Here is a 16,362-nt window from a genome sequence, read left to right on the forward strand (position 1 = left end):
CTCAACACCAAAGAAACAAATAATCCAATCATGATATGGGCAAAAGACATGAACAGAAATCTCACAGAGGAAGACATAGACATAGCCAACATGCACATGAGAAAATGCTCCGCATCACTTGCCATCAGGGAAATACAAATCAAAACCACAATGAGATACCACCTCACACCAGTGAGAATGGGGAAAATTAACAAGGCAGGAAACAACAAATGTTGGAGAGGATATGGAGAAAAGGGAAGCCTCTTACACTGTTGGTGGGAATGTGAACTGGTGCAGCCACTCTGGAAAACTGTGTGGAGGTTCCTCAAAGAGTTAAAAATAGATCTGCCCTACGACCCAGCAATTGCACTGTTGGGGATTTACCCCAAAGATACAGATGCAATGAAACACCGGGACACCTGTACCCCGATGTTTCTAGCAGCAATGTCCACAATAGCCAAACTGTGGAAGGAGCCTCGGTGTCCATCGAAAGATGAATGGATAAAGAAGATGTGGTCTATGTATACAATGGAATATTACTCAGCCATTAGAAATGACAAATACCCACCATTTGCTTCAACGTGGATGGAACTGGAGGGTATTATGCTGAGTGAAGTAAGTCAATCGGAGAAGGACAAACATTATATGTTCTCATTCATTTGGGGAATATAAATAATAGTGAGGGCACTGAGGGGGGGCACTTGACGGGATGAGCACTGGGTGTTATTCTGTATGTTGGCATATTGAACACCAATAAAAAATAAATTTATTTAAAAAAATAAAAATAAAATGATTTTTGTACATTTCCACCCCTGGCTTCTTCAGTGAGTTTCTATAAAAAAAAAAACATTTGGATAGTGTACATGCATACCCCTAAGAAGCTGTATAATAAAGTTGGGTCATACGTAAATTTCTGTCCTGTGTAGGATTTATTTGTTTTGGATGAAGGAACCTGCTCATTCAAACCACCCACCCATTTGGGGTAGTGGTGAAGAATACAGACTTAAGGACAGATGCTGGGGTTCAAATTCAGACACTGCTGTAAGACCTTGGGCAAATGACTTAAACTCTCTGTGCCTCAGTTTCTCTATGCTGAAAATAAGGATAATAACTTTATTTGCCTCAATGGGTGTTTGTAAGGATGTTAAAACTTGTAAAGCTGCAGGTCAGTGTCAGGCTACTACTGGGTCGTGCGCTTCTTTGTTAAATTACTAGGTATGTCTAGGGCTCTGATGAACTGGGCACTGTGCTAGGCAAGGGGATATAGTGGGAACTGCCCTCCTTTACAGTTTCTTTGGAGAGTTTACATCCCACCCTGAGATGAACATACTGTGTTTGGGACTGAAGTGCAGGCCAGGATGGCTGTGAGGGAAGGCTCTCTGAAGGGTGATGTTAGAACGGGAACCCAAATGAAGGTGGGCACGAGGATTCTGAGAAAGTGTGCTCCATGCAAAGCGCATGGAGAGGGCAGAGGCTATGAGGTAGGAGCATACCTGGAGTGTGTGAGGAAGAGCAAGGAGTCCTGACATGGAGCAGAATGGTGAGAGGAGAGTGTGAGAAATTAGGTCCAAGTTGCTACCAGCACCTGAGCATGGAGACATGGATGCTGGAATTTTTTCTCAATGAGCTGGGACATCAGGGAAGGGTTTGAGCAAGGGAGTGACATGTTTTCGAAGAATCATTTCCGGAGAGAAATATGTGTGTATAATCTATATGTATATGATACCACTGACCCTTGGACAACATGGGTTTGAACTGTGTGTCCACTGACCTGCAGAGTTTTTCAATAAATATGGTATATATTATAAATTTATTCTCTTATGATTTTCTTTCTTTTTTTAAAAAAATCATTTATTTGAGAGAGAGACAGCAAGAGAGAGCATGAGCCAGGAGGAGAGGAAGAAGCAGACTCTGCACTGAGCAGGGAGCCGGACACAGGGCTCGATGCCAGGACCCTGGGATCATGACCTGAACAGAAGGCAGACGCTTAACCAACTGAGCCACCCAGGTGTGCCATGTCTTATGATTTTCTTAGTATTTTCTATTCTCTAGCTTATTTTAAGAATACAGAATATAACACATATAACATATAATATGTGTTAATCCACTGTTCATGTATCAGTAAGGCTTCCAATCAACAGTAGGCTATTAGTAGTTAGGTTTTGGGGGAGTCAAAAGTTATACATGGATTTTTGACTGCACAGGGTAGGGGTGCTCCTCTACCCCAAGTTGTTCAAGGAATAACTCAACTGAAGTTGTATATAATATAAATGGCTTTATATGTTGTTTAATAAAATTGGGTCCCCCTGCACATATAGTTTGATATACTAGCTATTATCTATTAGAAAAAGAGTGAAGTTGATTCTGATTGACATTTATCTGTATGCCAGATGCTCATGGAGGCACAGAACAGGCTTTGATGCTTGTGGTGAGGGGTCAGGGCCTGGCAGTCTTTTTGGCATGGTGAGGAGCCCGGCCTTCTGCCACAGGGCTGCCCAGTCCTTCTGCAGTGAACCTCTCCCTGGAACCCAGGAAGGACGCTGACAATCAAAGCCCTGATTACTAATGAAGTATTTAATCTTCTGAGAGCCCAGAATAGCAAGGACATAATTTTAAAAGCCTGAAGCATGAGTACCAATCCATTCCTGGGATCCTTTCTTATCAAGAAAAATTGCTTGATGATGTCAAGGAACACAAGTCCATGGAACACGATCACTTGTACACCCAGGCTTTTCAATCAATCAATTAGAAAAAAGGAAACCTGAGGATGCCAGTCTTGGACAGGCACATTTCAATTCTGGGCAGCAAAACACCAATAGCCTGGCCCTGTCATTGGCTGGAACCTGCTTTACTCAGTAGGTTGGAAGCAGAATCTTAGCCGAGTAGGTACCCAGGGTTACGGAGGAAATTGAAATGCTAAGTAGCCATCAGAATTGTCTCCATCCTGCTCGGGGCTACTGTCCAGCCTGTTTTAGATGGGGGGGGGGGGGAGTCTTTCCCTTTTCTTTTCTTTCTTTCTTTTTTAAAGAGGAGGGCTTTAAAGTCTACTGCCTTCCTTTTAAATCTGGTGGATAGGGCAGAGGTAAGACTAGCCTGATACCTGTGCTGGAAAGCCTGATATGTGAGTCAGGAGGTGCTCTTGATCATTCCCAGTTCTCCTGCTGTCTAGACTGGACCAGCCTTTTCCAGAGTCTAGATGGCATCGTGTGAATGGTTCCTCCACTTTGGACCTGGTGTTTTATCAGGGCAGGGCATATGGAGGTAAGCTAGATGACTCATGCCAGGAAGCACGTGTTGTCTTTACCAACTCAACTATGTGTCAACTGGGGGACCCCTGCCTTGAGGTCCTCCACTTCTAGCCAATTGCCTAAAGGGCACTTGGGATGTGAGAGGTTCTGATCTTGTCCAGCCCTTGACTGAGGTGGGAGGGAGGGGGGTTGGGAAAGGAGAGTGAAGGGATGAAGCTTCCTCACAGAGTGGGGCTGAGGAGACAGAGCCAACCGGCCTCTTTGGGGGATCACATGCATCTCTGCCATGTCATTCCATGTGACAGCTACCGCTGAGGTGAGCAAAGGCATGCTTGTGACATTTTGTCAGCTGCCACCAAACAACCCTCGCCTGTTCTTGTCACATGCAGAAAAGCTTCTGTAGTTACTCAGTGACGGAAGAAAGAGATTTTGGTTATGCCAAGAGCTGAACTCCTTGAAACGGGAAACATACTTGCTCCAAGTTCAAAGCTTATTTTTTTCCACAGGAGAGAAGCACCCCAAAAAGGAAACCACAAACCTAATGACTAATGACGGATACTTTCTCTGCAGAAATCATGCAGAGTTTTGTATTGTTCTCCCCCACAGCCTCCAAGCCAGTGTCTCAAAGAAAACGCTTGGCTACCAACAAGTTAACAATGCCCTTTATGCCAGCTTCCATGGGGTTAGGTACCTGACTCTTCAAAATCAATTCTAGAACTCGCCCAGGGTGAGAAGGAAGCTAGGAAATGGCTGAAGGGGGACCCACTCCAGCATCGTCAACTGGCTGTGGGGATTAATTCTCCATGGTGACAAAAGTAGAGAACCAACCCAAGTCTCTATTGATCCTTCAGACCATAAATATCATCCTACATTATAAACACAGAGAGGCAAAACGAAGCTGGCTGTTCACTCATGGGCCGAGCCGAGGAGCTCATGGCAGAGCAGGAACCATAAAGGCTGGCCCGCCACCACCCACACTCAGCTCTGGCAGCACAACTCAGGGCACACTTGGAGCGATGGAAGCTCCTTGCCCACCGACCCCTTGCCTGGCTTTCTTAGGTCTTAGAGGAAGACTGGTTTGGAACCTTTCACAGGGCACGTGAGGGCAGCAAGGGGCAAATCATCTGGAAGACAGAACTCGGGCAGCCAGCGTCCCAGCATTTATGCACTGTCTGTGGCCCCATCCTTCCCCCTGTGTGGGAAGAACTGGACTTCTCTTGCTGTAGACAGCACGCCTGCATCTACTTAAATCTGCCCCCCTCGCCACCTTTCGTTTACCAGCTGAGCCCTACCAGGAGCCAGACACTGTGAAGCATGGAGGATACAGCAGAATCCTCACCCTAAGATGCCTACACCAGTTCCTGGGACCCAGAGAGAGTGTGTGTGTGTGTGTGTGTGTGTGTGTGTGTGTGTGTGTGTGTTGGGGCGGGGAGAAGGTGACTATGTGTGTCTCGGTGTCTATGTGTCTCCTTTCCCCATGCCAGGTTCCCAGGGAATAGTTCAGCTTCACAGTTTGGGAGTTAGGTGAAAAAAGGCCAGTGAATAAAAGGATGTAGAAACATTTTCAGTATTTCAGATACATGTTGAGAAGTCTGCCCCAGTGTCCATTCTCATCTTCCCTTTTCCTTCTCCACCAAACATCTTGAGAAGTCTAGGCTTCCCTACTCAGTGGCCTTATTGCCCATTCACACTCCCTGGTTCATGGGTTTTAGCTCCATCCCTCCATTCTCCTTGTGACTCTCTCATTGTAGCTACCAGTGACATGTTGGTGGCCAATTCCAGGGGACAGTGTTCAGTACTCATTGTATGTGACACATCCACAGACATTGTGACATCCAGTGACATTGTGTGTGACACATCCACAACCCCATCAGATTCGCTCCTTCACTCTCTCTCTGACCCTCTGGGCAGCTCAGCCTCTGTCATTGTTTGGTCTCTCCACATCTTCTGGTGCTCCTTGGGGTCTGTCCTCAGTTCTTACCCCTTAACACACACTTCTGGGGGAACCAATTGCCACTTACACACATATAATCCACAAGGAGTCTTTGAAACCCTTGTGGACTCTAGCATCATTCTTCTGGCCAATAACTTGCTTTTGCTGCCTGGGTGTTCCGCAGGCACCTCAGACTCAATTTGTCCAATTGAACTCCACTTCTGCCAACCTGGAAACTCCTCCTATATTTTCTGTTCCCAAATGGCATGGAACCCGAACCAATGCCTGTACTTCTGCTAAACGACCTCTCTTATCCCTTTCCACCTTCATGGCTCCTGCCTTAGCTCAAGAGCCCTCCGTGGCTGGTTCTAGGCTCCTAAAGATTTGCTAGTCAATGCTGACCCCTCCAAGGTCTCCCTCCTCCTCATCACTACAGAGTGCTGTGTTTCATCCCAGGAAGATCGACCCCTACCTGCCTCAGTGGTGGCACTGATCACAAGGGATTGTGAGAGCAGTGGCTATGTCTGTGTTGCAAATGCACTACTTGAGTTCTGCAAAGGCAGCAACCATGTATTTCTGTACTACTCACGGTTAGCCTCCAGTGGATGGGGTAAATCTAGTCCAAGGCAGCTGCTTAGTACGTATTCAGTGAGTGAGTGGAAGAGCTCTGGATGTAGCACTTATCTGGAGCAACTACTGATTATGAACTAGCAATGGGCGGGGTCCCAGCTATCTCCTTAGAAATCTCTGGGTTCTATGTGAGGTAAGAATGCTGTAGGCAGGCAAGGGCCTGATGACAGCATTTCCAACAGCATAATCAGCTTGGGACATCTGGGAATGCCAAAGAAAGGGCTGATGTGAGTCTGTTGCTGTTGCTGGTGGCCTAAGTGGTAACACAGGAGAGACAACTCCCTCCCTCAAAGAGTAGAAGAGCCTTGGGTCCCAGAGGAGGGAAAACAGAGCCCAGAGCTTGAGTCCTGAGTAGAGGCTGAGGATCCCCACCCACAGGCCGTCAGCTCCTGAAGGGATAAGCACACAGATGTCTGAGCTCAGATGTTCTGAAGCAAGATCAATGTGCTAGAGACACAGGTTTTTATCCCCAGAAATGTCAAAATAAACTCATTACTGCTTTTCTCTTGGCCATTAGCTGCCCTCAGACTTTATTACTTTTGTCATCTTTTTAACACCTCACATTCCAGGCAGAAAACATTTTTGTGGAATTAATATTATTCTAGGTGTGAAATGGCATGGATTTCTCAAAGGCCAGACAAAGTCAGTGGCATGTCAAGGCCACCTGTGCCACCTTGCTGCCCTTGTGTTTCCACACTAATTTGGCCCCAGGCCATAGGGAGTGGACCAAACAGCAGCTCCACCTCTTTCAGGTGGGTGCGTTTCCTTAGTGACAGAGTTCCTGTGAGTTCCTGAAGGATGCTCCAAAGATAAAGGGGGATGATCACTCTCTCACCATAATCCTTGGCAATCTAGATTGTCCTTAGGCAGAACACATCCTGGGCCTTTCTAACAGATAAGGAGAAAACTGTCCTCTTGAATGGTCCCCAAAAGAGAATAGTTTCTTATATTAAATATGGCAATAATCACTCAATTAGACAAATTACTTGGTAAATAAAAATTAAGAACAATGACAATAACCTCGGGTTCAGTTGGATAGGTCATTTGTCATTTGTGATTCACTTTAATTAAGGGCAAGCCTTTGAGCACATATGTAGATGTGAGTGGCCTCTATTCATCTGTCTATACCAAGGTTTTCAAAGCCACCTTCTTTATAAAGTTATACATGCATATTCTATAAGTATGTATTACTCTATATTTTATGTACTATGCATTAAACGTAGCTGTATGTCCTATGTAAAATTATAGATACACTTTTATAAATAAGTTTTAAAAAACCCCTCTCATTGCATTAAAATGTTTACATGCTCACAGAACTTATATAACCTCTATCTAGCTCAATACTTTGTTCCCTTACAAAGGCACCCCCAGCCCCTGTGATTGCTAGAGGACGTGTCACAGCTCAGACTCTGCAGGCAGTGCACGCCAACAGAACTTCCCGCCCGCCCATCTCAACTCTCCCCGCTACAGCAGCGCTTCCATAAGAATCCCACCCTGGGGAAGAGGCAGCACTGGGACAAGGCCTGCTCTCCTTTGCACCTTAGATGACATCATAAAGTCACCAGGTCCTAAAAATGATATCATAATGGGGATTATGTCTGGATGCAAAGATAAGAAGAGGACCTGTTCGGGCAGCCAAGAGAAAGGGACAGTAGCAACTGTGAAGTGTTCCTCAGCCAAATGGTTTTGATTCCCTCTGCTGAAGTGAGTCCACTGGGATGGCTAGGCATAGGCTGCTGGGACCCAAGAAATACATTTCAGTGGTCAGGTTACACAGAAGTATGGATAACCAGGGAAATTTACTTCAAAATCATTTCATTTTTTTCTGCCTTTGATAAGGAAACAAGGTGAAACACTCTATCAGGCCCACTGATGACATCTTCAGGCAAGATGTCCTCCATCAAGGTGACAGGGACCAGCCTTCACCTGGTGATAACTCACCCTTTCCAAAGACTTCAGGAGATTTTGTCTTTCTTTGAGCTTCTGAATACTGATGACAATTTTGTGTCTTGCACCTTTGGTAACATTCTGTAATTAAATAAAAGTTACATTTAAAAACATATTTTTAAGAATCCATTTAGAGTTTCCTGAAGGCTTTTCTGTACTCTACTGTTCTCTTGGTTCTGACGTTGGTGGACTAGCAAATACCCACTTGTCTCTCTCTTCAGTCCCCACTGTCATTAACCTCTCCTTACTACATGTTCTAACTACATCTGACCATACAATTTGTCTGTGTCCTTTGGCTGTGACCTTTAGGAGAGAAGAGGGAGAAAGTGAGCTAGAAGGCCAATTATCCACCCAGCACAAAATTTCTTCACAGTCTTAAAAGATCATTTTAAAGTCATACACTCCTCTTCTCCATATTTTGTCATTTCAGTCTCTCCCAGGTTGCTTGAAGCTTCCAACCCCATACAGGGCTTCCTTGTCTTCTTAAACCTTTCCTAGGTTTTCCCATCTCGAGGACATGGGAAGTCTTGTATGGTTCTCTCTAGATGCCATACAACACAGGGCAATTTTGGGCAGTTTGCAGGTCATCTTGGGTCTCCATAAGGAAACCCAGAATAGAAAAGAAGATAAAACCCTACTTCAGTCATCACTTCAGCTAAATGATGAGGATTCCCAGTTTGTCTTAATTGTGCAATGGTGAGCCTCAAGATTTAGTTCAATGCTTGTTGACCACCGCTACTGCAAAGTTCCAAAGAGAAGGCCCTTTCTTAAATCAGGTCTCTAAGACAAACTTTGGTGACTTCTTATAGCTCCTCATAGAATTTCTCTTAAAAAAGGAAAAGATGGGAACATCAGAGACATCTCCCTCAGAGATACTAACACTCAAGTGACAACTGAACTCACTTTCTAAGATAAAGTGCTGGGGGCAGATTTCTGGTTAGCTCTGACTTTGGGTTCAAGTGAATTAAATTACTCTGAAAAGTTTGTGCTGGCCTCTGGCTTTGCCCTCTCTGTCAATTATTTCTTGTTTTTTCTCAAGCCAAATAACTGAGGACTTAGATTTTTTTTCCTTAAACTCTGACCCAAATACAAAAAAATGCCCTTAGAAGTACTTCTCATCAATCCCTGGGATCTCAAGGCTCAACTGAGGTCCAAAAAGCAGTGGGAGAAGTGTTAGGAGGTTGAAATTAGTGCTTTTCATTCTCTGAGAATGTGCAGTGACTTTGGGCTTTGTGTTGCATCTCAATACTGGTATTCAGCCGGGCCTGCAGAGGTTAACTGAGGGTACTGAAGGTGCAATGAGAAACCAGCATCTGCTGGGAGGTATGCCCCAAGTGGTACAACCTCCTCTTCCTGCAAGGGAAATCCTACTAGCCTGCTCAGACCTTAATGCTTTTAAATCACTGCTCAAAGGAAACTGAGGTCAATATGAAACATGCCAATGGCATTTTAAACAAGGGAAAAAAAGACATCGGTCAGATCTATTTACTCGAGCACAGCATGGTAGGAAACATGCTTAGCTTGGGGGTGGAGGGGGTCTGTTGACTGGCCTAGCCTTTGGCATCCGCACTTGGGGAAAGATGCCCAAGAAAGGAGGAGGAACTCTGCTCTTTTACAGCACACAGAAGGGAAATGAAACCTGAGACCTGGGGTAATCCCATTCTCTATGACAGTCCCATGTTACGCAAGGTAGTTAGAAGAGAAAAATATTTTGTACAACTTACTCTAATCTCCACTAAGTTCAATCTGAACATGTCTTTGGGGAAAAGTCTGAGGCATGACCCAGTGCTTCTACTCACTAACTACTACAAGTTAGCTGATTTGTAACCAGACTGGACAACAGACAAACCAATCTGTCATTGTCCAAACAAGCCCTCATCGGACAGATGGAGGGAGAGGGTGGGAAAGCAAAAGCAGGGACATAGACTCTCTGAGGCCTTGGTCAAGTGTTACTTCCAGGCCATTCCACCTTACGCTTAGAGTGTGCACCTAGGCATCACCTTTTCTGTAATATTCACTGAATCCTATTTGCCTTGCAGTGATCTGCTGGTCACCTACCTCCTAATGGACACTGAGGACAAGAACCCAGCCTTACTCACCAGTAATGCTGGCCAGCACATGGCAGTTCCTAGGACAAGGCAAGCTACTGGGTGGGTAGAGGTAGGGGTCCAAACAAGGTCTGTCTTGGGCTGGAACTTCAGGTTCCACCTGGGGCTCTCTTCTCACGGAAGGGTCACCTGCAACAACATACCTGAGCCTCCAGCTGGCACTCAGTGAGAGCCATCATCTCCTCATAGGTCATCTGGGAGAAAAGCGCAGCGTACTTGTGCAGGCGGAGGCTTTTTAACCAGGCTGGAACATCTGTGGTGCAAGATGTGCAAGAGATGGGGAGAGAAATTGAAAGGGAACAAGAAGAGATGACAAAAGATGTGGGAATAGAGGAAAGAAAGGAGGGTGATGGTCAGAGGGGAAAAAAGAAAAAAAAAACCCTTTATGTTACTCCTTGTTCAATTCCATTTTGGCAGCAAATTATGGACTTCAAAGTCTTGGCCTAGCTCTGACATTCCCACTGTCAGGCTCCCTTATTCTACTTTAGACTAGGGGTTTCTAACTTGGGGTCCACGGGATTCCGGGCATATAGGAATTCCCTAAAATGATATCCCAATTTGTGAATATATGGGTAGTTTTCTGGACGGAAGTCATTCATAGCTTTCATAAGATTCTCAAAGGGGTTCATGACCAAAAACATGGCAAAGAACCATTGCTTTGGCCAGACACTTCATTACTGATTTGGAAAGAACAGACTTAAGTTAAAACTACTTATGATGAGTCCACCTCCAAGAAAATTTCTTTCTAGCTTCAGTGTAGTTCTCCACATGCTGTTTCTGCCACTTCCACAGTAATAGGTCACCCAGGCAACTGTACTACTCTATGGGTGGAGTTGCTGTCATTCTTAGCCTGATCTTTCTCTTGCCTTCCTATGCCCCAGAGGAATAAGGGCATCCTAGACTCCAAAACTATCACTCTAAAGTGATATAACTCATATCACTTTATATGTATATATAAAGTGTGTGTGTGTGTGTGTGTGTGTATGTGTGTGTGTCCCTGATGACCAAATGTCCAAGCTATGGAATGTGTCTGGATGTGTCTCAGACCTTTTCCTTGAATATCGACCAAAAACATACCAGGACTGGAAAGGTCCAATGATTGGCTAGATCATAGGCTAATATAAATTCCAGAGCATATCTGAAATAAACCCAAATACTAGATTCTAGAGTTGGGAAAATTAAATAGTCACCGTATCAAAATCCATGAGAATTATCACCTTCCTAAGTTCAGCCAAAACAAAGCACTTGCCCATGCTCCTTTAATTCAGAGTTTTTCAGCTGATAGGATCTTTGAGAATCCTCTAGAATTACTTTCCCCCCATCCTTAGCTCATTTTACAGATGGCAAAGTTAAGTCATTGTCTAGGTTAGGAGCAAGTATGTGGTGAAATAAGGACTAGAACCAGGCCTCCCAATTCCTGGCTTTTTCCTGCATTGTATCAACTTCTTGTGAGATGAGTTCAAAGAGCTCATCAATGGTAGGGCTGGATAAACAATGACTGCAAAGTGCTTTGAGATGTTGAAGCACTGGGTAAATGTTATTCATGTTTCCTATAAAGTGTTATCTATTACTAACCATATTGATTACAAGATACTGCCTATTGCACCAAGTGCTTTATTCTGAGGCACTGACAAACACTTCAGAGTAAGTGGGAAATTTCCAATTTCTAATTTTTAAAGTAGTTAACTGGGATTGGTTAAAGAAACCTGGCCTATCCTGAAATCAGGCTCTGTCTCCCCAGGAAATGAAACCTAGGCTTATGAAGTGTAGGCATGGGATGATCTCCTGAAACTCAAAGATTACAAGGGGGAGAGTGGGCCTATTGAGGTTACCTCTTGATCTGCAGTAATGTGAAGGCTAAAGAAGGGGGATCTCTAGAGAAACAGAATTGGATATCCAATGCCACTTGAAGAACAAACTCAGTCATCTCAGGCAAGAAATCACCTGATTCTGTGCTTCGAAGCCCTTCATTCTACCATGACAAGCAGAGTCCCTCTGGGACCATCAGCAACCACAAAGAGACCAGGCTTCCCCAGGCACATAGTACCAACCCCTTGCATTCTCCTTTACACAAACTGTGGTTGCATAGAATCCAGGCCCTGCCAGCTCAGGCTGTGGTGCTTTCCCGCCTGAGACATCCTGGAACCTTTTTACCAGACTTTATTCTCCACCACATTTTGTTGTTGTTGAAACAATGCTAATACTTCTGCAGAGTGAGCAGCAAATAACTACAGCTCCGGCTTTGGGGCCAATGACTTGTCAACACTTTGGCACCAGGTTTCACGTTGGCTACTTACATCTTTGAAAAGCCCCAGGCTGCTGCTCAGAAAACTCAGAGATCGTGATTCAGAAAAGTCTAGGTAACCCCATGGCACACTTGGGTACAATATGCCACAGAGACTGTGGAGTATCTCATGGGCCATATTTTCACCGGCTGCCCTACAGTTTAATCATCCAAAATCCACTAATGATAAAACAGAATTGTGAGCTACTAAATCCTGTTATAAACTGGGTATTTTATAAGCCAAGAGGACAATATGGTGTTTTAAGAGTTGAGGGTAGAGTGGGGTGCAAATCTTGGCTCAGCAAGACGAGTACTCCAATCAGTACTAGTTCCTTTCTAGAAAAGGTTTGGACAACTAGAATTCCTGTTGGAGGGATGGAAGAGCCTGCCTCACTCATTTGGTGAAAATGTGGCCCCACTGGTAGTTGCTTTCCTACACAGCAAAGGCTCCTACACAGCTTCACAACATGGCAAGTTAGGCCTTCCTGAGAAGTTATTTCTGGATATGTTCCTGGGCAATGTAAGCTCCTCTTGGCCATATGCTCCTTGAGGCAGGCACATGTTGACTCTGCTTGCATAGCAGGTATCTCAGTGCCTAGCTGGGTGCTGTGTGCTTAAAGAGCTCTACTTCCTGAAACATGAACTAAATGAACAAAGAAGAGGAAATCCCAGTTCTTAAGAACATAGCCTACTAATCTTTCACCCCCTGGTTAGAGACAAGGCACCTTTTACTGCCAGGGATTAAAAGAGAACACCATTAAAAGGGCAACAAACCAGAGAAGTGAGCGCCTGCACCATTTCGACTCCTCCCAAGCCAGGAATTCCAATGACTTGGATGCTAGATTCTGTTAAGATGTTACCCAGAAACAAAGTCTAACCAAAAGTTTAGATTCTTTCCCCTGGTCCAGGTGCCACAGGGGAGGGTGCAAAGCTGAGAACCACCTCACATAACCTCAGACATTGTTCTTTCATTTTGCAAGAGCTGTAGCCAGCTGTGGTTGAAAGACACAGACAAGCAGAGTGTTTCTTATAGGAGCTGATACATGATTGACATCATGCATGTCTCCTGGGCTCTCACCTCCAGCTGGCACACAGCCATTTAGCCTCAACTGGGCTGCTTCTGATGGACTTGCCAATGGAGGTCCTAGACTAGAAAGTCACTCTCTTATGCAGTGTGAGAAAGATTAAGATGCTTTTGCTATTTGCCAGGTTGACTTCCTTGCCAAATGTGGGCATCCTGATATTTGTCTGCTCAATACTTATTGAACGTTTACTATGGGGACCAGGCCCATCCCTGCTATCAAGGAACTTCTAATCCAGAGAGAATGGCTGATTCGCACAATACATTTGTAGTAGTTGCAGGACAAGTGCTTGGTCAACTCAAAGTTCTAGGCAGACACAGAACAATGAGATTTTGTTTTCCCTTGAGGAGTGAGGGATAGCTTCACAGTAGCAGACCACTGAGGAAGCCATTTCTGGAAGTAGGAACAGCATATTAGCAAAGCAATAGTAGAGTCAAGAGAGCATTTGAGGCTAAGCAAACACTTGGGTGAATGATAGACATTGGCTACTAACAAGGTGGGGCACATAGGCAGGGGTCTGATGACTGAGATCTGTAATGCTGAAACAAGGAGGGTAGACCTCATCTTTGGGTGATGAGGAGCTGTTGAAATCTGAGCAGCAGAGGCACAATCAAAGGAGTATGTTAGAAAGATGATGGCTGTCAGTGTAAAGGCTGGATTGGAGGATGTGGGAGTGGAGGCCAGGAGAATGAACTGAAGCCCTTGGAGATGGCTTGGAAAGGCAGTGGCAAGGAGAAGGATATAAATGGATAGTACTTCAAGATCAAGATCAAGGAAGAATAGAGGGTTAAGAGTGACACCAGTAGTTCTTCTGATTCAAGCTTGGCAAGACAAAATGTATAGGGGAGCAGCAGTTTTGGGATGACAAGAGATGGTGAGCTCCACTTCATGTCAGCTGAGTATCACTGCCTTTGAGCCATCAAGGTGGACAAGTTAACTGGACAAGATCCCTGAAGAGAGGTCTGAGAGGGAGAACCTGTCAACAGCACACAGGAGTGGCTTAGATCACTGAGGGAAAGAGCATGGAGTGAGAACAGGGGGGAGCCAAGAAAGAGCCTTGGCAGCATGAGGCGTTTAGAGGAAGGGGTGGGGAAAGAAGCCCATGAAGAAAACTGGGAGGAGAGAGCCGAAGGGTTGTAAGTTTCTGGGAGAAAGCACCACCACCATGTGCAGATGGGGGGAGGTCCCCAGGTAGATGGGGGGAGGTCCCCACCCTTCATAAAGCTCCTTCTAGATCTTGCTGCCGTCCAGAGTGGCCATCTTCACATGGCCTTTTTTGAGAGTAGTGCTACACTCATCTTTTATATGCTCTATGTTTACCTGCTAGTCATTACCAATGGGATCAATTTCCACTTATATTGATTTCTATTTCCCTTTTAGAGTTTTTGAACAAACCAGTCACAGAGAGGCTGGAATGGCTACAAGTACATTCAATAGGCCTTGGAGCACATGCCTCACAAACAAAAAGAGCCTCCACAAGACTGAAATATAGACCAATGCGGCAGAAGGGCCCAATATGGGAAGCATTGTTAGGGCAGGGAGTAAGGTGAGAAAGAAATGTGAGCAGCCTCGGTTTCCACAAGAAGCCTCACCTGTGGTGGTCCTGGTACCTACCTGCAGACAGAAGAGCAACTTCCATTCACCACAGAGACCCCGGCTAATCTCAGACAACTCTCCCTCTCTCCCCAAGATACAACTGTCTCCTTGGTCTTCAAGGAAGAGAAGAGGAAACCAAGTGAGGGGTAGAAAGAGACTAACCCTTTCAGTGTTGAAGTGAGAGGGAAAAGATTCCTTTCAAAAAGGAAGCAGAAGGGGATCCCTGGGTGGCTCAGCGGTTGAGCGTCTGCCTTTGACTTGGGGTGTGATCCTGGAGTCCTGGGATCAAGTCCCACGTCGGGCTCCCTGCATGGAGCCTGCTTCTCCCTCTGCCTGTGTCTCTCCCTCTCTCTGTGTGTGTCTCTCATGAATAAATAAATAAAATCTTAAAAAAAAAAAAAAAAAAAGGAAGCAGAAGTCTAGGGATAGTGTCAATATTACTGAAGCCTGTTGATTTCTGGCCAGAGCAGAACAAGCTGCCCAATCCTGCTCCAGCCTCTGAGCAAGAGAAAGACGCACCTTGGTCTTCGGTTCCTGTGAACTAGAGTGTGTGCGCTCCTCAGTCCTGGGAAGTGTCCATGGTGGTCTCCACAAGGGGTTCCCCCACTGATGGGGAGCATGTGTGGGTCTCAGAAGGAACAGTTGAGGAGAACACACATTTGGATGGTTTGAGTACAAACACAGGGACTATGTTGCTCAAAGTTCCCATCAGCTATGACACTCCTAAGTGGTGTTCTACATGCAGCTTGCTTTGCGTCACTGAATCATGCTGAGCTCCACATGGAAAGCTGCCCTATGCATGCCTGCACAGTTTTTCCAGCACTGCAGCTAAAGACACATGCTTGCTAAGGAATGGCAGTTAGACTCCTGACCTTTAGGTTTGGGGGGAGTCCTGGAAACTTGTTTTTCAAAGACAATGGGCTTCCGGCCTACCTGAGAAGAGGGGGCGCCATCTGAGCCCATGAAGACCTACCTATGTAGGTTTTATGCTGGCATTTGGGAATAAAGAAAGTATAGTGAATTTACTAAGTCCTGGCCTTTAATTTAGATGAATTCAAGACAGTACCTAGAAAGTCAACATTCAGAAAATGGTGGCTTATCTCCATGACAGCCGTGCTGAGAAGTGTCCCAGCCACCGTCCGACTCCATCACTTACACCCTCATGACCCTCAGAAATGCTGGGCTGATGACCTTTCTCATAAAGGTTTCTCATGGGCTTCTTCATCTGAAAAAGGATCACACTCCCCAGTAATTTTTCTAATTGCATTCTAAGACAGGCAGCAGTTCCAAGGTTTATATTGCAAAAACAACTCAAAACCCCAAAGTGGCTACTTCAGAATGGGCAATTGTATTTCCTTTGCTGTGGAGGGGAAAAAGGCAACCAAGCCTATTTTTTTCGGTCCCTGGTCCCCTCTACTCCCAGTTGTTATGTTTCTATCAAGGTTACTAGAGCCACAGATTACTTTTTAACCTGTATGATGTCTATATACAAACAATGTAACAGTTTCAATTACTTCCATGTTTTTTTTCTTTTTTTTTTTACTTCCATGTTTTG

The 16,362-nt window shown here is 45.1% G+C and overlaps 1 protein-coding gene and 1 long non-coding RNA gene across 4 annotated transcripts in view; one reads left to right on the forward strand and one right to left on the reverse strand.

Moving 5' to 3' along the window:
• The window catches only part of SAMD4A (sterile alpha motif domain containing 4A), a 216,508-nt gene that overhangs the window by 32,589 nt on the left and 167,557 nt on the right, over window positions 1-16,362 (reverse strand). For all 3 annotated transcript variants that reach the window (XM_041758695.1, XM_041758696.1, XM_041758698.1), the window contains 2 exons: window positions 9,989-10,098; window positions 7,732-7,818 (listed from right to left, as the gene is read on the reverse strand). In XM_041758695.1, the coding sequence (XP_041614629.1) occupies window positions 7,732-7,818; window positions 9,989-10,098 (197 nt within the window). The remainder of the gene's footprint in view (window positions 1-7,731; window positions 7,819-9,988; window positions 10,099-16,362) is intronic.
• On the forward strand, window positions 1,937-15,110 carry LOC121493102. Its single transcript, XR_005988377.1, has 3 exons — window positions 1,937-1,987; window positions 9,777-9,887; window positions 14,592-15,110. It is a non-coding gene; the product is annotated as an uncharacterized LOC121493102 (long non-coding RNA).

Source organism: Vulpes lagopus, chromosome 6 (assembly GCF_018345385.1).
Source record: "Vulpes lagopus strain Blue_001 chromosome 6, ASM1834538v1, whole genome shotgun sequence".
In the NCBI taxonomy this organism is placed as follows: domain Eukaryota; kingdom Metazoa; phylum Chordata; class Mammalia; order Carnivora; family Canidae; genus Vulpes; species Vulpes lagopus.